This window comes from Spinacia oleracea, chromosome 2 (genome assembly GCF_020520425.1).
Source record: "Spinacia oleracea cultivar Varoflay chromosome 2, BTI_SOV_V1, whole genome shotgun sequence".
NCBI classification, from domain to species: Eukaryota; Viridiplantae; Streptophyta; class Magnoliopsida; order Caryophyllales; family Amaranthaceae; genus Spinacia; species Spinacia oleracea.
The window spans coordinates 59445539-59468374 of record NC_079488.1 but is presented as its reverse complement, the minus strand read 5'-3'; the positions used below and the strand labels follow the sequence as shown (position 1 = coordinate 59468374).

General features: G+C 34.7%; 3 protein-coding genes and 1 pseudogene across 5 annotated transcripts in view; 2 read left to right on the top strand and 2 right to left on the bottom strand.

The window, feature by feature from the left end:
- Window positions 1-5423, top strand: part of LOC110789926 (nudix hydrolase 3) — a 41639-nt gene extending 36216 nt beyond the window's left edge. For both annotated transcript variants that reach the window (XM_021994647.2, XM_056836843.1), the window contains exons 17-21: window positions 18-101; window positions 1123-1217; window positions 1292-1382; window positions 1492-1638; window positions 5104-5423. In XM_021994647.2, the coding sequence (XP_021850339.1) occupies window positions 18-101; window positions 1123-1217; window positions 1292-1382; window positions 1492-1638; window positions 5104-5166 (480 nt within the window). In that variant the 3' untranslated portion in view covers window positions 5167-5423. The remainder of the gene's footprint in view (window positions 1-17; window positions 102-1122; window positions 1218-1291; window positions 1383-1491; window positions 1639-5103) is intronic.
- Window positions 5424-5807: 384 nt separating this feature from the next.
- Window positions 5808-10309, bottom strand: LOC110789924 (uncharacterized). 2 transcript variants are annotated; one of them, XM_021994646.2, is made up of 4 exons: window positions 10040-10309; window positions 8058-8527; window positions 6345-6589; window positions 5808-6260 (listed from the first exon to the last, which is right to left on the bottom strand). In XM_021994646.2, the coding sequence occupies exons 2-4, from the start codon at window positions 8504-8506 to the stop codon at window positions 6022-6024; spliced, it is 933 nt and encodes a 310-aa protein (XP_021850338.1). In that variant the 5' UTR covers window positions 8507-8527; window positions 10040-10309; the 3' UTR covers window positions 5808-6021. The 2 variants fall into 2 exon arrangements, with proteins under 2 accessions (XP_021850338.1, XP_021850337.1); XM_021994645.2 differs by having other exon boundaries at window positions 8058-8539; window positions 10040-10308.
- A 176-nt stretch (window positions 10310-10485) lies between these two features.
- On the top strand, window positions 10486-19554 carry LOC110789932 (uncharacterized). Its single transcript, XM_056835950.1, has 9 exons — window positions 10486-10751; window positions 11641-11851; window positions 12175-12641; window positions 13009-13475; window positions 13740-14404; window positions 14980-15157; window positions 15252-15389; window positions 15515-15685; window positions 19435-19554. The coding sequence occupies exons 2-9, from the start codon at window positions 11649-11651 to the stop codon at window positions 19552-19554; spliced, it is 2409 nt and encodes an 802-aa protein (XP_056691928.1). The 5' UTR covers window positions 10486-10751; window positions 11641-11648.
- Window positions 19353-22288, bottom strand: LOC110788509 (putative potassium transporter 12; annotated as a pseudogene).
- Between the last annotated feature and the right edge of the window lie 548 nt (window positions 22289-22836).

The following is a 22836-nucleotide window of genomic DNA, read 5'->3' as shown; positions in this document are numbered from 1 at the left end:
ATTTACTTGTCAAGCAGGAGCTACAAGAACTACACTCTGCTTTGGAAGAAGCAAAAGCTGATATAGTTGGTCTTTGGGCTCTCAAATTTTTCATTAATCAGGTCAGTGATCATAAATTTCACATTGCCATCTTTGAAGCTTGTAAGGCTTTCTGGTGATACTTTAAACTTTTTTACCAACTGTTAATTTCATGGAAATTTTTCTCACCCCTGCCCCTCCTTTTTAGTGATAAACATCTTCTGGACATTATTTGGTAGTTATGTTTTGAAATGCTAAGACTCCTTCCGGTCCAAAATAAATTGACTCTTTACCATACGAATACAACATAATTGTCATTTCTTAATATCAATAAAACATCGTAGGTAATTTTACAAATATCAACAAAAAATAAATGCTGCCTTACCAGTGCAACAACTATAAAATTTATCAAACTTCTTAATTTCATTGAAAATTCTTGAATTGATTATATACTGGAAACAAAAGAGTACTTTTTTATTTTTTTTGACAAAGAGACAAAAGAGTACTTTATTACAGGCTACATGAACAAAACAAATCCTTTTATACAAACGAACTTCAAAGGACTCTCATAAGTCATAACTGAATTTGTCACGTATGAAGTTCATATCTTTTATGAATCAAAAAAAGTGTATTTGTTAGCTGCTATATCTAGTGGTGTTTTCACCATACAACCGGTTGTACCTTGCGAGGTACAAGCGTACAACCAAGGGTGTATTTTTTGTTTCGCCATACTTGTTTTCTTACTAAGATATCATCTTTTTCTGATCTCTATTCTGAAAAGAAGGAAGTCATGTAAGATTAATGTTAAACCTTAGATTAAGATGTTAAATATTTTTCTTTGTTTAGGATTGTGGATGAATATCAAAGATATATGTTGAAATTTTGTGGTTAATATATAAAAAAATATGTTATAAGAAATTCCGTGTGTTCACCAATACGTTTTTGAATAACTACAAAAAAATTCTTCCATTTATCTAAAATATATGTCTCTTCGTATCAGATGCAACCACTCCATGGACTGAATTTATGCAAAGTTCTCATATTTTTTCAGTTTCTATTTATTTTTTATCATCCTCATTTAATTCTTCTACCTTGCTGACCCAGAATTTACTTCCGTCAAGTTTGTGCAAATCTATGTATGTTTCCTTTCTTGCGGGATGTTTTCGCTCCGTACGTTTTGGGCTAGATGAAGCTCATGGGTAAGCAAGTTACTGCTAATTTTTTAAAATCCCTATTATTTCATATTCTTGATTTATGTTTGCTTGTTTTTCAGAAAGGGACAAGCGTTGCAGTTTAATTGGTTATTTGAGAAAGAAGCATTTATTATGCATCCTGATGGGAGATTTAGCGTTAATTTTGACAAGGTTGGCATTCATATCTAATGTCTTCAGTTTTCAAGGTTACTTTGTTGAGGTAATCTGATACATATTTTTGTTTTGTTTTGTTTTTTTTCCTTTATCTTATTATTATAAGGTTGAAGATGCTGTTGAAAGCTTGAGTAGAAAAATATTAACCATACAAGCTACTGGTGACAAAAATAAAGCCAGTTCTCTTCTTGAGGAGTACTGCAAAATGACCAATCCATTGCGACTTGCATTAGACAAGTTAGAAAGTGCTGAGGTATGGCTTTTCAGAATTTATTCTAAGGGGTTTGTTACTGTTATTGTTTCTAAACTGGAAACTCATATCCTATTAATTGGTAAATGGATAGGCTGATTCTTTAGAAACTGACAGGCTAAAGTCGCATCACCTAATCAAAGATAAACCTAAGTCCACTAACAAGATAGTAAGGGAAGTAGGGATCGTATCCACAGGGAAACAGGCGTTCTTTCTATTACTAAAACTAAGGTTTAGACTATTGGGAAACAAGAAAATGGTTTAAGTTGAATATTAAACTCCGACAATAATTAAACAAGTAAGAATTCAGATATTAAAAGGTCTAGGGCATAGGTTCACCAATGAACAACAGTCCAGGATGATAAACAATATTAATAATCAATAAAACATTTAATTAGACTAGCATGCTCTCTCGAGTCAATACTAATCATAGACTTAGAATTAACGGGGTTTCGCTACGTATTAATCCCAATTCTACCTATCGACACAAGCATGAACATCAAATTGCATCTCTCGAATCTTAACTTGATATTGCTAGACTAATACAATTAGACCTGCGCAAATCCAATCGCATAGTAAATGAAAACAATCAATAAGAATTAACAACTAATACCAACAATCAACAATATTCAATCATCCCTTCATATTAGTCTATGGATTCCCAAAACCCTAGAAAATAAACTACTCACACATAGTTAGATTAAACCAAACAAGCATATTAAATGAAAGCATAATTGAAATTGAATAATAAAATAAGAAACAGACCAATACCGAATTGAAGAATGAATGATGAAATTTAAAGCTTGAAACTTGAATTGAATAATAAAAGTAATAACCAGTTTAGAGAGAAAATAAAACTAAGTAATAAACTAAGAGTCTAAAAAATAACATGCTGAAAATAAGATGTCCAACTAAATAATAAGGGCTTGGTATTTATAATTTGCCCAAAAAAACAAGAGAAAACCGGAAATAAACTATAATCCGCGCTCCAGGGGTTGTCGTCGCCCGATCGGGCAAAGGGCCACCCGATCGGTCGATCTGCTCGTCAAACTGCACAATCCCGTATCTTAAAAACATCATATCTCCTTCGTTATAAGTCGGAATTAGGCGAGTGACCACTCGTTGGAAAGCTCTTGAAGTCTAGAATCCAACCCAATTTGAATCGCTGCATTTGGAGTTGTATAACTTGAGTTATGATCAAAAGAGTAGACGAGTGTCGGTTTTATACTTCTTTCACTATTGGCTTTCTCAATATTCGTGCTCTCTAAAGTACATAATCTCTTGTAGTGATTCAAATGAGTAGGAAATTCACACAAATATGATAATTCCTACAATGATGAACCTGAAACTACAAACACACTACAAGGAGCACATTAGTACTAAAAATCGCTCCGAAGAGCTCATTTCAGATCAAAAAGTACTAAGGGATGGGGGTAAAAACTCTATATAAAACGCATATATCAGAAACCATCTCTCTTTTAGTTTTAGTTGATATCTTTCATTTTGTCTTCTTCGGATGTTACCTATTTCTAAGTTGGATGTGGTGATCCAATCAGTCATACCATCAATGAACAACAAAAAAGTTCATTCAAATGTTTCATTTTCATTAGTACCTATACGTCACGTGCTATGTCAGTTGCAATAGTGCCCATGCTATGTCTCGTTTTTGTTAGTAGCCATATGTTTCGTTAAAAGTTAAGTCAGGCTTCGTCCATGCTAGGTTTTAATTTAAGAGTGCAAACTTTGTTCCTTGAAATATGAATTGCAATAGTGTGGTGTTAGGTGGAAATGAACTCCATTACCTCCCCTATTTATAGGCTACTTAACTACAGTAGTAATTGTATAAGCGAACCAGCTCTAAAGCTTCTACTTTTACCTCCCTCCATAGAACCTTTTACTTAAATCTTTTGGATAGCTTGCTTAAGAAGCTTTCCATGCCTCTATGATGCTAAGTTCATACTACCTCCGTTTTGTAATGTTCTACTCGCTTGCTGTAGACTCTCTAGGAAAGTTTGAGAAAAGTGAGTGGGTGTTGGTAAGAGAGAGAGCGTAAAGAGGTAGGTGGGTGTAAGGAAAAGGGTTAATAAAGTAAGAGATAATGAGTGAAAAAGTGTAAATATTGTGAGAAAATGGGGTAAGATGGTAAAAAAGTATTTGCCAAAAACAGAAAAAAGTGTTAGAAATGAGTAGAACTTTATGAAACTCTCCAAAACGGAAAGTGACTAAAAGCATTAGAAAGAAAGGGAGGGAGTATAAGGTTTGAACGAATAGTTGAGTAGGCAAAAAGCTTTTAAAGGAACATCAATAAGTGATTTAGGCCTTTAGGCCAATTTTGGCTTTGTAAAGGAACATCAATGAGTGTATAATCTCCATATGATTGGATATCATATACTTGTGGACAAAATCTTTTAACCGTTTAACCCATATAAAGTTGGGTTTGAATTTCTTCTTTTACCCTTCCTTTTAGACCACTCTCACCGGTGAGCAAAAAATATCTCACCCTATCTCTACCACTTTCTTACTCCTGCACATAACTTTCCTCACGAACAAATTTTTCTACAAAAATTTATCCCACCAATGAACTAAAAAAAACTCCTCACCACTCTTACTTTTACTATTCACTAAACCCCACCACACTTTCTATCTCCCACATACTCCATCCATTTTATATTTTATTCAATTATATTAATAACTTAAATGAATTAACAATTAATTAAGATAAATTATTTATTTATGTTAAAACTTTTTATTTACGTTATTTTTATATATATTTCGATATTTATATATTTTTAATACTCTAAATTTAATTGAAAATTTATGTTACTGAAAATTTTCAATAATTTTTCGTTAATATCAAAAACTATAGTAATACTTAATATGAAAAATGATTTTGGTGAGTTTAGAGAGATAGAAAAAATGATTTTTGAAAGTGTCAAAATATAGCAAAATTGGTATAGCAAAATTGATCTTGAAATTTTATGACTGTTGGTATAATTTTTTTTGTTTTTATTAATTATTTTCGGCTAAAATTAGCCGTTAAACAAAAGAGCCGTTACAATTTGCACCGAATTTTGGGATTGGTTGATGAATCTTACTGGGACACGTGGCCAGCGCCCATTGGGCCTCAAGCTACGCCCAGTTAGATTTGTTGAGACTTTGAGAATATATATATATTGGAATGTTGTGGTTCAACGGTAACATTTGGGGGAATACCTGTCATTTTCAACTGAAATATGGCAGTTGGTGGGGCCAAATTTCTGGCAAGCAACTTCATGAAATGGAATTACGTGCGCGCATTTCCCCATTTGCTCGTGAGCAATTCCTCGACTCATTGTTTTGTTTCGCGATCTTTTTTTTTTTCTTCACTGATTTTTCTTCGTGAGCTAATTTTTTCACCACTGCTCGGAGTTGCTCTTAGGCTGTTACTTTACCCTTGTTATATAAAGTTGATTTTTGATGTCTTTACAGGTACCAGTTGACATAACTCCAGCATTTCCTGTCGCTGACCAAATATTGCATGGAAGACCCTGAAACTTGCTGAGACTTTGAAGATGCAGTCGTGCTTTACAATTAAAGGAAATGCTAGGTTTTTTCATTTTGATACCTGATTTATCACTTTACTTAACTAAGATCAACAGGAATGGAAAATGACTGATTGGATATTGCTTCACTTGTTCTGCTGCATATTGTCCTAGTACATTCTTATAACTTATCCCAATATAACAATAATAATTGCTTTCTACCTTATTTATGTATCAAATAAGATGTACCTGGTCATTTGAATCTCATCTTAACTTCAATTCTTTTTTGATAACCTTGTTAAGGAAGCTGATTTCCGCAATAGTTTCCCTTGCCTTTCACTTGTATCGAATGTCACTCTACTTTTCTAATTATTATTTTGGACCGAATTCCAAATAAAATGCTTGAAGATGTTAAAATTCCCTAAATACGCATCTTTTTCATAAAATTTTCAATCTACTGCCCACCCTTGTGTAAAGTTTGGAAAAAAGTAATGTTTTTGAATCGCCAACTAAATTGGAGATTTACTGTTAAATTATCCAAGAGGAGAAAAGACGTATCAGGACAATCAAAATATGGTAAAGTCCCTTCTCATACTCCGTAGTAGTATAACAAATTAGTGGAGCTTTATTTTACGCTACACAATTGACCTGTATTTTGAAATTCATGAGATTGCATTACTTGCATAACAAAAATGTGGTGAGTGATATTGCAAATGATGAGCACCAAAAACTTGCATTTGTCCTACCATAAAACCCAACTCAATCCAGACATCAGCACATTAGTTGGATTCTGCAAGTGGAAACTCCTCAGGGATACAAATCAAGTTATCCTACAAAGGCCACCATACAAAATACAGACATCTTATCAAAGGCATTTGAGTCTTGCAAATGTCAAATAACCAGTGTGCCCTCTTGTCTCACTGCATGGTTTTGCCATGACTGTTGTAGCCCCAGAAGCCTCTACTGCACTGCCTTTTTCAGTTGAATGTTGTCTTTTCTTGCGAGGTGGTGATCTCAATGAGAAACCATCATCTCCTTCGCCAACTTCAGCTCTTACTTCTTTAATTTCATATGTTCGTAGGAGTATCTCAAATGTCCTTATATCTAACAACAACAAACTGTATTTCATTAAAGGGAGGGTAAAGATTATAACATTTACTGAAAACTATTACCAAACACTAAACCTACCAGTAAACTTCAACTCGAGAGTTTCACATGATCGTTGTACTTGCTCGATGCAAGGCGAGAATGAACACAAAATACCATCTGCTTTCAACATCTTTCCGGCTGACGGGATCGCAAGCCATGGTTGTGGCAAGTCTAAGAAAACAGCATCAGCCTGTCCTATTAGTTCGTCAGGAAATCCCTCACCCTGAATATCTCGAACTCCCACCGTAACTAACTTGTTCACCCCCGTCTTCTCAAAGTCCTCCCTATCACATGAAATCAACAATGTGAGAAGAGATTTCAAGGATAGCATTGCTAAAAGTACCAAATATCCAACTAAAAATATACCTCAGCACCTTAAATAGCTTAATTGAGTACTAAAACAGCTGTGACATCCTACTTGCAGATTTTTTCTTTGTTCGTACTCACATTTATATTAACATCAAAAAAGCTCCTATTTGCAGCAAACATTATCTAATTTACAAGCTCCAATGCAGATCCCCCCCCCCCCCCCCTCCCGCTATTTACAGGCACAGGGCTTAAGCATATGTAGAGAACATCATAAAAGTCACCTTCCATCTAAAAGCAAGAGTCAAAAGTATGTCCACGTCGAAATACCTTGGCAATAATTACTGATGCCAACAACCATCAGCCAATCATTCTCCAAGATGTTAACATCCATATACTAAATGCTAAAGACAAGCTATCAAACCTCAGGCTCAGCCACAGAGTAAATGTTCAAGTACGAAAGCTTAACTATGGTCCACAATTTTTGTTCACCATACCATTTAAGACAACTACAACTCATTAAGGGCATATTTGGTTGGACCCAAAGGATGGGATACCGAGACAGGTGCTTGGTTGAGCTATCATGGTGCAATGCATCTACCTACCAAGCCCGTACTGCAGATGTACGCAAGGAGAAAGAGGAGACAACAGTTGCCACAAGACAACAGGAAGACAGCAGCAGCCACCACACACCAGATGAAGGAGCCACTACTCTTAGTGAGTGCAACCCTTAATGAGTTTTGTCCTTTATGCAGTACTACTGTGGCAGTATCTTTTGTGTTAATTGATTTTGTCTTATGTTAGTGATTTGTAATTGAAAAGGGAAGGGAGGAGAAAGAGAGAATCATCTCGAATGTATTGGGTAAAGTTGGGAGAGTTAGAGACCTCTCGAAAGTCTCTGGGTTACTTGTGTTGTCAAACTTAAACTCCATTCTCAATATATACATCAATCAACCTTTCCTCAATTTCCTGTATCCAGTTGTGTTCAGCCAGGGAATTAGTTGATTCCTTGCACATGGGTATGGAACCTCATACCCTCTGGTTTCTTATCCTCCCCTCCACCCCCTGAATCTCATACTCTACCTTTCCCCTAAAGTGGAACCATAAAATGGACATTGAATCCATACCTTGGATCATAAAAGTCACTGCCAAACTGATGAAATCAAGTAACAGAGTTTCAATCAGTACCTAAGGGGTTCTCATTCTCATAACATTCCGTTCTAATTTTGTGAACCAAACACCCCTTAGTCACACACAAAACTCAAATGGAACTGGTCCTTTGAATAATCCATAACCATAAGAAAAATCTAAACTACTATGCATAAAGATGACAGAGTATCAGCACAAAAGAAAAACAATCAACAAATAAATAAAACTTCCCTAGCTTTGTACAACAGAAAAAGAGGGTAGTATCTAGAAAAACATCTTATATGAAAGCAAGCTTACCTAGCTGAAGCAGCCCTTTGCTCATGGAAATCAAATGTATGGACATGACCCATCGGCGCCACGGCCCTAGCAAGTGAAGTCGTGAGAGAGCCACTACCTGTACCAGACTCCAGCACCACACAGCCCGGAACTATCTCCAAGTACATAACTAAAAAGCTTATATCAGCTATGTACAAAATCTGGGTCCTGTGGCTTAGAACCAATGTCCACAACTCTGGAGTTGGTGCCAGCAAGTAAACGAAACCCTTTTTGTGGCTGAAGACTTTGGACCCAAATTTCTTACCAATCCAATCAGAATGTTTAAACACTCCAAACCGATTTTGCAGGACTGAGCCATTAATTACCTTGACAGCTTTCATGTGGTCATGACGTTCATAGACAATAACTAGGTCTCCCTCTTGGATTCGGCGTAGGAGAGAGAGTCTTCCGGAAGGATCTGCTGGTATCATGCTGCTGCTGCCGTTTCCTTACTGTAAGCAGGGCTGTTAATTAAGAAGTGCCAAAAACATAATTATCTATTTTGCCATAATATCTAACACTAGTTACTACAGCTAAAGCAGAAAACCAGTAACCATTGTACATTGCTTCATACAAACTCCAAATTCTGTAAATAACTTGCATTGGAAGCAAAGCTTAATCAAAACAACTCGCAATCACCAAAGGTACGATTCTTTACGTTTTGCATCATGCACACGATTCGTACACCTCCGTACATTAATGTTGATAAAGATTCCTCTTTTTTTTAGTTAAACAATGCAAATTACGTTTATTGTTTTATCCAAAATATTACACTGGGAAAGTGTGAGAGATAATGTCTCCATGGGAGAGTGTGAAAGGTTTGGTGTCCCAATGATTTTAATTAATTAAAACAATCACTTGCACGATTTTAGACAGAATATTTAGGACGTTTATGATAAAATATAAAAGAAAGATTCTAAATGTAAAGTTTAAAATGGGACACTAGAAATGGAAAGTAAAGAATAAATAGAGACGGAGGGAGTACACAATTAAATGACTTCTTTTACAGAAATAATTCAAATCCACATGATTATAGAATAAAGAACGATTTCCCAAAACAATAGCATGAAAGGAAGTAAAATTTAGCACCTATCCATATGCCACAATTCTTAGCATGAAAATAGCTTACTACGCTCAGAAGGGAAAACATAGCGCCAAAAAAAAAAATCAAACTAATATTCGAACCAACAAGATTAACGGCTAAAGGAAGCTCAACAAAAAAATAAACTACATAGGCTGTATAAAGGACTTTGTTAAACAATCCTATACACAAACACAAAGTAAACCAACGCCACAAATCGAAACTAAATGGAAAAATTCAGTAGTCTTAATAAAAACCGAATACAAAACCAGTGGCAGATCTACAACAGACTCGTCCCTGAGCCAGAGTAGGAGGGGCTCCATTTTCGTAGTCTTCCATCCTAAATAAAAGGGTTATAAACAAAAGCCTGTGAAATTAAGCTGAATGGTTGAAGTGGTTCAATGGTATAGGGGTCTTGTCAATCACCAAATATGTACGAATCTAACCTAATGCACTATCTTATTTCCTCAAGCTCCAAAATTCAAGTTAAACAAAAACAAATGCCGAAATTCTTATTCAATCAAACTTCATTACGCCTGTAAGTATTTCTCTCTTCTTTTCTACTTTCCTTGAGAAAATCAAATTAACCCCAAAACAAATTGTAGAAAAAGGATAATATGATTCATCAATTACAATGCTGAACTGGTATAGACTAATTAGACATAAAGCAACACCAAAACAAAGCCAACGCAAATCCAACAGGGTACATTTTACAACAAGATTTCATCAATTGAAGCATTTCATCAGGTATAATTCATCATTCCCACATTAGACTAAACATTTACTGGAACGATAAAAATACAAATAATATCAACAGAAATTTCAAAAAAAACCGATAAAAAATAGATGAGTGGAGTATATAGAAGAGGAAAAGAGGTCATACACTGTCGTGAACACCAACAATAGCAGCGGCAGAGAAGGAGAAGTGGTTAGCAAAGGCGCCGCCGGCCAGAGGTGGTGATACAACTACAAGACGGTGGTTTTGTTGGAGGGGAGCAGTTAGGGTTTTAAGAGCAGGAGGAAGAGGCAATCAGAACTCCTTCGTCGACCAAGTTTGGAGAATATAAAAGTGGAGGGAGGAGGGAGGAGGGAGGAGGAAGAACGAGATCAAGAGTGAGATGAGTATGACTGTATGAGGAGAACCAAAATTCATTTGAAGTTTTAAAAACAAAATGGGGACCTTGCTAAGTGCCTAAGTGTGGTCTATTTGTTTTAAGTTATTTGGTTATATTTGTATTTTCTTTAAAAAAAAAAAATACAAACTTTTGTACAAGGCGGTCTTTCCTGTGAGACCACCTTATACTGGGTTCTGTTCGCGGGTCAAATACAGCCCAAATTCTCGCGGGTCGAAAATATTCGGATCCTATAAAAACATTGGTTTCCTGATCTATTTCCTCATTTTCATTTTCGTTTCATTTTCAAATCACACTGTTCTCATTTAAGAGAGAGAAAGTGACGGTTCTTCTTCATCTTTTCGCGCCGATCGTTTTTCTTCCAAATCACGCTTCACTTCTGGTCGTTTTTGGTTCAATTCTGCTATTTATTCTTCCGAAATTGGCTCAAGCTCCGTTATTGTTCTTTGTCTCTTCGATTTTGTAAGTGTTTCCTTTAATTTAACTTTCAATTTTTGTTGTTTTTGGATTTTCTTCTCTTTTTCTAGTTTAATTTAGTCTGTATACTCGTTTTATTTTGCTTTTAATCTACATTTTGGTATGCATGTATATTGTTAGGGTTTGTGTTCATTTTAGGGTTTTACTGTGATTTTTAGGTTTTACTTTAATGTCGTTGCGTTTTTGTGCATTTTTTGTTCTTCATTTTTCTATTTTCATCGATTATATGATTCTTCTTGATTTTCCGTTTATGTTAGGGTTTTCGTCGATTTTTTAAGATTTTCATGTATTTGTTGTGATTTTCTGAGATTTGTGCTTACGTTTTGCGATTCTTCTTCTACAACTGCGCGATTGTTCTCTTTTTTGTGCTATTATTGTTAGAACTTCATTTTTCGTACTTTTTATTTGAAATTCAGGTTGTCAGATTCATTATTTTTATGTGTTTTTCTTTTGGAACTGCTTGAAAATGCTTTTTCCCATTTATTTTTTGCTATGCTTTTGAATTTTTGTTGTTTTAGTTTAGAATTTTGGTTGTTTAGTTAAGATATCAGTAGTTTTAGTTTTTTTTTTATTAATAATCACAATTAAGAATATCTTAACAACATGTATGTTTCAGTTATGTATTTTAACATGTTAGTTACATATTTTAACCTATTAGTTAACTATTCAACTCAAATAGTTATGTGTTTTCATAAATTAGTTATAACCAATTAGTTATCTATACAGACGAATTAGTTTCATATTTTACCATATTAGTTACACATTTACATACATTAGTTATCTATACACACTAAATAGTTACAAACTTTCTAGTTTTTCAGTGATTTGTTTTTTGAATTTTGATTTGTTGACTTACGTTGTGTATTTTTTTCAGGTATCAAAATGGCTAGAACAAAAAATGCAGCGAAGACATCTGAGGATGATCCTCATATTAAGAATGCAGATCCTGATTTAGTGAAACAGACACAAGAAGTTGCTGCTGATGTAGGGTATGAGGCTGTTCCGTCCAGAAAAGGGACAAAGAAAACACAAAAAGTGAAGTTGGAGTATGTAGAGCCTGATGGTAAAACAATTGAGTTGGATAGGTATAAATTTTATCCTCTTTTTATTCATTCACTGAGACCTATTAGTTATACATTTAGTTTAATTAGTCATTGATTGAAACCTATTAGTTCAACAGTAAATTCAACTAGCTAAACTTTCATTTGAATTTTTTAAGTTGTGAAACCAATTAGTTAAGATTTGACATCAATTAGTGTCATTGTACAAGTAATTAGTTAAACATCCAATGTATTTAGTTATGGACTGAAACTAATAGTGTAGTTTTCCTATTAATTTAGTCATATCTCTTATGTTCCAATTATTACATTATTGGTTCTTTGTTTTAAGTTCTTTTGTTCTTTTCTAGGGATTTTACACCCATCTGTAGACCAGAAGCTCTCATTAATATGCTATCTATCATCAAGGAGAAAGACAAACAAGTCAAGGCCATAACTGAAATTGGATTTGGTGGCCTGCTGTCTATTCGTCTTCCTGATATTAACAAGAAGCTTAGTTGCTGGATTCTTGAGAAATTTAACAGTGTTGGTCATATGCTGCAGTTTGGGGAAGGCCGGAAATATGGTGTGCAGCTATATGATTATGATGTGTATGACGTGTTTAGGCTGCCCTTGGTGAAAGGTGTTGATGTTGAAGAAACACCCAGGAAGAGGGTTGAGGGAGATGGAACGTTTGAAATGATCCAGAGGTGGTTTAGAAAATATAACAAAAAAGACAATGTGCAATCTGCTGCTTTGTCTGAGGTGGAGATTTATCTTGCAAATACTAACGAGTACGGAAATGAATTCAAGCGTGCGTTTGTGATTTACGCTTTAGGTAATCCATTTTTGTAATTAATTATTTATTCTACCTTAACTAATTGGTTAAAATGCTTCACTAATTCCTTCTATTCTTTAACTAGTTTCTTTTAATACTTAACTACTTATATTCTCAGTGATTTATTGTTTCGAAAAATTTTCAGTATTTTTATTTCACATCTTAACTAATTGTAATGAAAATTTAACTAATTATTTGATTTTTTTAACTAAATGCTTGAAATGCTTCACTAATTCTTGTTTTTAATTAAGTGAACTGATTGTTCAACTACTTACTGTCTCAGTGTGACTAATTGAACTGCATGCTTAACTAATTTATTCAATTGCTTCACTGATTTGTTTTTGTGATGAACTGATTGGTTTGACAGGTGTTTTCTTGGCTCCCACGTCTAACCGTTTGGTAGACATTAAGCTTCTTAAGGCAGTAGAGGATGTTTCAAAAATTGCGAAACAAAATTGGTGCAAGTACGTGCTTGACCATTTGGGGTTGGCTGTATGTAGGTGGAACGAAAAAATTACTAATACTAGAGTTGGCGGTTGTTTACAATTTTTGGAGATTATATATCTTCAAAGAGCTTTATTCCGTGGTGTAAGTCCGCCCAAGGAGATTCCGCTTGTGCAACATTGGTCTCCTGATGAAGTATCTGAACGTGTAGCTGCTGAGGTGAAAATGGGTTTTGGGCTAGCTGCTGTTGATTTAACGAGCTATCCTTTGTCAAAGTCTCTTGGTGATTTGTCGGGGATACCTCATTCTGCATCGGGAAGTAAGATGATTGAGTTTGCTATTCCTGAAGGTTTTCAGACAAATGATGATATTGAAAAGAGCTGCGATGATGTAAGTCAGTTTATTTTTTTCAATTTTATTTTTATTTGGTTTAGTTAAGGAATCCTACTTATTAGTGATGAACTGATACCAATTAGTTAATCTACTAAGGCAATTAGTTAACAATTTTATTATTTTTTAGTCACACATATTAGTTAAGTAATTCAAGAAATTAGTTACATGGTGTCTTGTATTAGTTAAGTTATTAAATTAAATAGTTATACATTGTTTGATACTATTATTAGTTTTAGCTAATTTTTTTCATTTTTTGTGAAGGAGTTGGAAGTAGCATTGAAAAAGTATTGCCGGGATTTATACATTGTTTCCAATTTTCATCAGCAGCATATCAGTACGTTAAAGAAGGGAAGACAACAATTGTCAGATAGTCCTGGTTATGGAGATCCGGTATTTTTGGAGATTATAGACTCCATTGTTGCATATGCTGAAGATCTGAAGAAAAATAACAGTTGTGCTGCCGGTGCTGGTAATGATGCATCTGAAAAGAATGGTGTTGCTTCTGGTCTTGCCGGTGCTGGTAATGATGCAGGTGAAAAGAATGGTGTTGGTGTTGCTTCTGGTTCTGTCGGTGCTGGTAATGATGAGGCTGAAAAGAATGGTGCTGCTTCTGGTGCTGCCGGTGTTGGTAGTGGTGCAGGTGAAAAGAACGCTCCTGCTTTTGGTTCTGTTGGTGATGGTAGCGGTGCAGATAAAAAGAATGATGCTGCTTCTGGTTCTGTTCCTTCAACGAGTGATACATCTGGTGGTCGTCAACCAGAAAATGATAATCTTTGTTGCAACATAGCACTTGGTTCACCTGATGAAGAAGTTTTCTGTGTATCTGCATTCATGCTTAGGTACCCTAAGACTCTCTCCCAAGAGGCAAAGCTTGAAAAAGAGGTTCTGGACTTCTGTTTTCTTGAAGATGAGTGTGTTGATCCAAAGTAAGTTGTGTTTCTGTATTTACTTATTCATTTCATAGTTTTAGTTAAGAATTTGTATCAATTAGTAATTAGTTTTTAGTAAATAGTTAAAATAAATTAGTTATGAATTTTTTAGTAATTAATTAGGATTTTATAGTCATTAGTTTAGAATTTTCACAAAATAGTTAGACAATATCATATACTAGTTAACAAATCATATCATTTAGTTAAGCCTTAAAAATGGACTTCTGTTTTCATGAAGATGATTTTATTGATCAAAAGTAAGTTGTGTTTCTGAATTAGTTATTCATTTTATAGTTTTAGTTAAGAATGTGTATCAATTAGTAATGAGTTTTTAGTAAATAGTTAACATAAATTAGTTATGAATTTTTAGTTATCAATTAGGATTTTATAGTCATTAGTTTAGAATTTTTACCAATTAGTTAGAGAATATCATGTATTAGTTAACTAATCATGTCATTTAGTTAAGCCTTAAAAAATATGCAACTTAACTAAATTGTGAAGCACAAGAACCTATTAGTTAAAAATTACATCAATTATTTAAACACTAACATAAATTAATGATTGTGTAACAGGGCTGAACTTTTTGTTTATGGTTTGGTTCATAAGATAACAAGAGAAGAGATGCAAAGTTTGCTCCCTGATAGGAAAATCTTATCCAATATTGTCGAGTCTTGGGCCATTCTATTAAATAGAAAGCAATTTGAGCTGAATTATCAAGGGTGTAACTTCTATTTCGGAATTGAGTATACGGTACGATTATTTCTTTGTTATTATTCATTACACCAAAATTTGTCACTATGTTTTTTCTCTATTTATTAAATAAATTTATTTTATTATTTTTTAGATCAAGCTAAAAGATCTTGTTTCGAATGAGAAGTCAATGGACTCTGAACAACAAATTTCTGAAGAGCTTTTAAGTAGTTGGAAACATTGGGTGGAGGACATCAATGACCACCGATGGGATCTTAAAACTGTTTCCATGGTAAGTTTGTATTCTTAATAGTTATGAATTTATAGGTTATAGTTAAGACATTGTATTAATTAGTTAAAATTTTATGTCTTTTAGTTATGATTTTTCTGATTATGTTTTTCTTCATTTTTTTGCAGTTTTACTTGCCTATTCATTATGGGGAGCACTTTTCTCTTCTAATTGTCAACTTCAACAGTAAAACTCTTGTATATGTTGACAACGTCATTTCTACGAAGAAGGTGTTGTCTATATACAGGACAATAATGTCCTTTATGATTGAAGCGTTCTACAATTACTTGATGGAAATTGTGAAGGAAATAATGCCTTTGGTCCAAGTATGCATTCTATGTTAAGTCTAATAAATGCGGTTCAGTATTAATTAACAAGTTAATAATTCAGTGAGATCAAGTGAGCTGAATGCCTAGCTAGAGGCCGCTTCAGTTCAAGTGGAATTAATGATATTAATCCACAGCTTACTCTTGACTGAACCCGTAGGATCACACAAATAGTACGTAAACGGATCAAGTATTTAATGGCATTAAATACTCCATCTATGAATATTCGGAATCGACGGATCTTGGTTTCAGTGGGAGCTGAGATCGTCACAGGCAAGAAATGAATACTCCGGAAACGATGATATTGCCGGAAACGGAAATATGGATCGTATCGGAAATATAAATATTATCCAAGTCGTAGATGTTGCCGGAAACGGAAACATGGTACGTATCGGAAAATATTATCGGAAATGGAAATATTGCCAGAATCGGAAATATTGCCGGAAACGGAAATATTGTCAGAATCGGAAATATTATCGGAATCGGAAAATAATTCCGGAAACGGAAATATTAAATATTTGTTCGAAACGGAAATTAATTCCGGAATCGGAAATGTTAAATATTGTTCGTATCGGAAATGAATTCCGGAATCGGAAATTTAATCGGAAGCGTATCGTACGAATAAGCATCGGACGAGGCCTGCCGGACGAGGGCCCAGCACGAAGCCAGGCCATCGCCCAGCAAGCCCAGCGCGCCACACGAACAGCCAAGGCCACGCCAGGCCCAGCGCAAGGCCAGGCCCAGCAGGCCGTGGCAGCGCGCACAGCGCGCGCAGCGCGCGCAGATGCTTGCGTGGGCTTGTAGCTCGCGTAGGCCTCGCTGCGTGGGCTGCTGCTCGCACGCACGCGCATGGGCGGCCCATCGTGGCTGCCGTGTGTGTGTGCGTAAGTGTTTGTGTTCATGCACGATTCCTAAAATGTGCAGAGTTCGGTTAATGATTAAATTCCTAATTCTATTTGATAAATTAATTAATTAGAGTTCTTGTAGGATTCTAGTTTTAATTAATTTGTATCTGAATAGGATTCCAATTCCCTTTCCATACCCCTATAAATATGTGGCTTGGGTTCACAATTTATAACGAGTTTCAAAGTATTCAAAGTGAGTTTTTGAGAGAAAAATTCAATCACACATCTTGCTCAAAAGTGCCGAAAATTCTAGTACCTTAAGGGCGATTCTAGTTGGTCAATCTTAAGGCGGATCCGGACGTGCTGTGGACTATCTACGGAGGGACGACACTTGGAGTCCTAAAGACTTGTTCTTGTTCGGTTCGGGCGCAGCTAGGGAAGGCACGCAACAAAGAGTATGCATCTAAATTATGCTATATGATTATGTGTAAATAATATGTATTCCTGGCTTAATGGTTTTTTCCGCATGATTTATGAATTCTCATATGTATCATAACCTAACAGTGGTATCACGAGCCCCTTATTATTTTCATAATCTAATTTGCATAAACATGGTTAAATATTACAAATTTGCAAGAATTAAAAGGGGTGATTAATTTTCGTAATTGTTAATTAATTGCAAATTGCGTTTATTTAATTATACGTACGCAGTTTTTCGGCAGTTTCTTCGTTACTCATCCAAATCGAGTGATTTTTGTGTCAATTCCGCATGTAAAAGGCATTCTAAAATTTTGACAAAAATAGTATTTTTCTGCCGAACCCAGAATTCTCAAATTCGAAGCCTAACTATGACTTTTCGAAGGTTTTAGTTTTTCGAATGCAAAATTTCGTAAATTTAAGATGTTAAATTAAATATTTGCGATTCTTGTTGATAAATCTTGAATTTTTGATTGACCTACTGTATATGTTTAACAAGTTTGAATGCCTAGCCTTGTTAATTATGCAATCTAATTTGTAATTATGATTAATTTGTTGAAAATTAGAATAATTTAGAATTAATTTGATTTCCATAATTAATTATAATTTAATTAGAAACCTATGATTAAAAACCACCATAAAAATTGTAAATTTATGATAAATTTTAAATTTTTATGACCTAGACTTGAATCCATAATAATCGGAAATCAATTGGATAATAAATTTTCGATTTTTCGCCCTAAAATTATGAAATTAATAATATTTATTAATTTGTCATTAATTTTAAATATAAATTTTAAATTTTTATGCGATTCGTTCATATAACTTGCACGCACAAAGCAATGGACGCTTCGTGTTACCCTTAAGGGGTGTTGTATAGTGCGGGCATGCGACGACGAGCAAGGGAGCTCGTCGCCCGTGCGGCACGAATGCAATGAGCAAGGGCGTGGTGCACGAGCACCAGGCAGCAGCCCTGCCTTGTGTCGTGGCACTACAACAGAAATTGCTTTTAATAGCGCTTAATAATGCTTTTAACAACGCTTATTGAAGCGCTGTTGATGGCTTCGCTATTAAAAGTAAAATGTACCTTTAATAGCGCTTTCGAAAAGCGCTGTCATATGTAATATCTAGGATAATTCAAATGTTTCTTTCATAGCACATTATAAGCGCTATTAAAGAAACGCTATAAAAGATTTGGCGCCATCTTTTAAATTATTTTCTAATAGCGGATGTTATGAAGCGCTATTATATGTTTTTTTTTAAATATAATATTTAAACCTGAAAAATATTTCATTTTTTTTGCCACAAATAACACCATATATTGAACAATAGTAAATAGTTGAAAATTAATTTCCATACCTCAATTAAAAGAATTTTTACAATGTTACCCTAATAAAACCAATTACATAGATCTAAACTAAAACTAAAAATTAAACTACGTAGAATACATTAATCAATACTTCAATAGAGTCTTATGTTTGTTGTTTCCTTCAACATAACCTAACGATTATACAATTGTTGAACAACATAGCGCACCCAACCGGTTCTTACTTCGTCAATCTGCTCTTTGTCATAACTTGGAAACTGACAATCTGAAAAGTAAGTACTGCGAAACAATGGTGTATAAGAATTCATACATGGACAGTCTCCACCTTGTTTCCAGATATACCACAAAATTAATAAATTAAAAAGAGTACAACCAACCAGAAATAATAATAATAATAATAATAATAATAATATAAAAATAAAAAAAATAAAAATTAATAATAATAACAATAATAATAATAATAATAATAATAATAATAATAATAATAATAATAATAATAATAAAATTACTCCGCATGTAGCTTCACAACTTGGTCGTGGATCATATATCTACAGTAATAAGATCATAAACAAGCTTATTAGTGCCCCTTTGAAAAAACCTAGCTAGCCAGTAAGCTTAAAACAGTATCACATAAAATCACTATCAGTTCACTTCTTTAATTACAAGGATGTGATATTCTTCTATAGAAGAACGAACTTTGAGATCCGCTTATATAATATATTTACTTGTATATACAAATAAAATAGAAGGGAAAAAAACCGAAAGAATTAGTATTACCATAAATATTAACATTAAGTGCAATACATGAAGAAAAAATTGAACTTCACATTTTGGAAGTTAGTATTTGTGTTCAGTAAATATATATGCCATCCTCTGATGGTCTTATATATATATATATATATATATATATTTACTGAACACAAATACTAACTTCCAAAATGTGAAGTTCATTTTGGAAGTTAGTATTTGTGTTCAGTAAATATATATGCCATCCTCAGTAAATATTTAGTAGGATGAAAGACCATTATATATACTGTTGTCTCACATTGTACTTAAGAAAAGAAAGAATGCAGGGGATTATGCCACAGGCTATATCACAATGTAACCCCTACACAGAATCAACATTACAGCAGCCTGCAACAACAATAAAACAGCAGGAGGCAAGCCCAATTAACCTTATTGCTTCATCATAGCAACAACAAGCCAACAACATAATTCAAGCTCATAGTAGCACCAGTCGAAGCTATCTGGTACGCTGAACAACGCATCAGGCATTTGCACAACATGGATGATAAGACTTTCAGTGGCAGGATAACGAACAACGCATTTCTTAGCAGGTTTGCTCTTCTAAATTACTCCCTAGTAAAAGGGAGATTGCACAAACAAACAATATAGCTAGTTTAATACGAATTGGTGCATGCCTTAGTAAGGCTAAGCTTAGGCCGAGTCCAACCAAACAAACTGTCATTCCAATTGTGCTCACGTAAAGCAAAGGCAGCTAGTGTAGCAATCACAAAGACTGACCAGAACAATCCATCTATTTGCCATAATGATTTATAGAAATGTCACAAAAAGATTATATGATTCAAGATGATCAAGTAGTCGCTTTCTGACAAGGGTTACCTGGCACAGTATCAAAGAATACTCGCTCAGATGAGGATGGAAGTCTTATCGTGAATGCTGCTTGGCCCATGTATACTAGCAGAAGGCAGGGGAATACAATAGAAGTAAATGCAATCTGCAAAGTCATTGTAATTTAAAAAATTAACTGGTTAATTGATAGAACATCGAAGTACTCTATGCTACTGAGAACTCAGATGGACCTACCTGAATGGATCGCACAGAGAATGGCCTAGATCAGCAAACATGGCTTCGGCTCCTGTAATCACATACCCTGCAAATTACATTTAGGTACAAGAACAACTTATCAATGAAAGTAAATCAGATTTCAGATTCCAGATTCCAGATTCCAGATTCCAGATTCCAGTTAAGAAACAGAATTTGGACTTTCAGCAACACATGCTTGCAAGAAATTCTCAATGAAATCAGGGACTAAATGCAGTAGTCCAAGCAAATGGAAATGTGTCGTAATAAACTATTAATTATATAGTAATGCTCAAAAGCAAGGAACTATATATTCTACAACGAACAACAACTGATTGCCTCAATTAGGGAAGTCAAGTAAGAATGAAGATTAATGCTAATTTAAGTTCTAACGGCCTGAAATTTTAGAACATAAAAGGATACAGTTCTTGGCGGCTGTGATGCACAAAACACAGCCGCCAAGAACTGGCCATGCTTGAACATTATTCTTCCTAAAGAAAAGGTAGATGTAAGCTGGATTAAGGGCTCTCAAAACTGTAATAGCATGTCTGATGAGGTTGTAGAATCCAATTGATGCCAAAGAAAAGAACCACAACGACAGGGGCAGGAGCAAATGAAAACTCAGCTTTGCTTGTTCCAAACCTTTGTGTTCTAAACAACCCAACTAGAATGACCATTGAAACAATGACTACAGCTTCTTCCAATTCATAAAAATTGTCAGTCCTTACTAAATGCAATCACATGTAAGTTAATAATTACGGCCACCCATTAAAAAGAACTAACAATATTCGCATTTTAACATTCTGTGTGATGGAAGAGCTAGTGTAGAGGCTTATAGACTTCTGTAATTGCACAATGCTGACTTGTAGAGTTACTATTTAATCATGAATTTAGTTCATGGTGCATAGAGAGAAGACATACCCATTTACTTTGTATCTACACAAAGGGTAGATATACTTACTAGTACTGAATCCCTTAATCTCACCCTGCAAACCACTCACATCTGACATAACTGCACAAGGTAAAAATCATTGAGAAATGTCAAGAAACAATTAATAGGAATCTAAAAAGAAAATTAGCTTAATCTATAACACTCAAATTCATGAAGTTGTATGCAGGTGCTTAAAGGAGCTAATGGTGAAAAGGCAAGCAAGTTTACTCGGACTCCTAGAACAGAGTCAAAACTCTAACATGACATACTCAACTTTGATGTTAATGTGTTTCCAAATATAGGCACACATACTCAACTATGATGTTAATGTGTTCGTTTTAAAAAAAGTAGCCTACCTGAAATAGCTGGAGTTAGAATACCATCCACTATAATCAAAGAAGTTCCTATAAGAACCAAAAATAGAAGAAGGGTTTTCATAGAGGATTTTCTTTCCAAAACCTCTTTAATGTTTAAAGCCCTTTCAAGTTCAGGAGTGGGTAGTTTAAGCCTATAGCTAGAAATCTTTTGGTCGGCTTGTTGTCGATTTGGAAGCATATTCACATTAGCATACCTACTTATAAGCGAATACAGTGCAAATGTCCCCCCTGCAGCCATAATTTGCCTATTATTTTCAGAGGCAAATAGCTAATGATAAAGCAGATAAAGCTAAAAGAAAGATGAGAAAACATGTACCTTCCCCATTATCATTAGCTTTAAGCACTACAAATACATATTTTGCTAAGGTACAAGAGCTATTATATATAGTACTACAGATAGTGCCCCTAGGATATCAACTTCCGATGTTATAGGCACCTTGATAAACACATCGGTGAAGACATATAAAGGTCTCGTGCCCAAGTCACCATACTCCACACCAAGAGTTTGGAATGCTAATGCAAGAGTATGCCATGTATATTGTTCTTGTACAATAACTGAATGTACTCAGTAATATAATCAATAGATTTGAGTAGCTAGGTTTCCTAAATCCACTAATGCCGAAACTTCATATATACTGTAGTATTTATTCCTAGTTTTGGATGAATCTGGCTATGTGATGATAATCCCAACACCAAACCTTAGAGAGCTACCTAAATCTGGATAATTATCGAATCCAATAATGAAATCATATAATACTGAGAACCTACATATACAATTCTAGGACCAAAACCCATAATTAAAACAATCGTAATTGAATTCAAACCCCCTTCCCCAAAACCAATTTAAGAAAATTAATTAACTATAATCGCACACTTAAAACGCAAAATTAAGAACAACCCTAGCATAAATCAGCCAAATTTATGGAGTATACCTTCAAATTCGAATATTCAATCTGGCCGTGAGAAGGGAAGCGCCGCCAGGTGAAGGAAAGCGCCGTCAGGTGAAGGAAAACGCTGTCGCGTGAAGGAAATCGCCACCGTGGGTTTTGCCGCTCCGGTTGTGATCGATTGAGATTTGAGAGTCGATCGTACAGTATAAGGGTTTTGAAGAGGAAGAAGCAGGGGAGGAAGACGGCGGTTGTTTTCAATTTTGAGAGTGTGTGTTCTTAGGTGTTTGTAGCATATTATTTGATAGCGTTGGTTGGTAAAACGCTATTATACATATGTAATATGACAGCGCACGCCGGATAAGCGCTGTAATATGAGCATTTTTGATAGCGTGTTTATTATAAGCGCTGTAATATGCTATATTTGATATCTTTAACAGCAGAAGTGCAAAAAGC

Excerpts from the sequence above, each read along its gene's own strand:
- LOC110789932 (XM_056835950.1), top strand. The coding sequence starts at position 11,649 with ATGGCTAGAACAAAAAATGCAGCGAAGACATCTGAGGATGATCCTCAT. Across the intron at positions 12,642-13,008 it reads GTTTGTGATTTACGCTTTAG|GTGTTTTCTTGGCTCCCACG; the intron begins GTAATCCATTTT and ends TTGGTTTGACAG. Across the intron at positions 15,158-15,251 it reads ATTTCGGAATTGAGTATACG|ATCAAGCTAAAAGATCTTGT; the intron begins GTACGATTATTT and ends ATTATTTTTTAG.
- LOC110789924 (XM_021994646.2), bottom strand. The coding sequence starts at position 8,506 with ATGATACCAGCAGATCCTTCCGGAAGACTCTCTCTCCTACGCCGAATC. Across the intron at positions 6,590-8,057 it reads CAAAGGGCTGCTTCAGCTAG|GGAGGACTTTGAGAAGACGG; the intron begins GTAAGCTTGCTT and ends TTCATGTGATAG. Across the intron at positions 6,261-6,344 it reads TCTCGAGTTGAAGTTTACTG|ATATAAGGACATTTGAGATA; the intron begins GTAGGTTTAGTG and ends TGTTGTTGTTAG.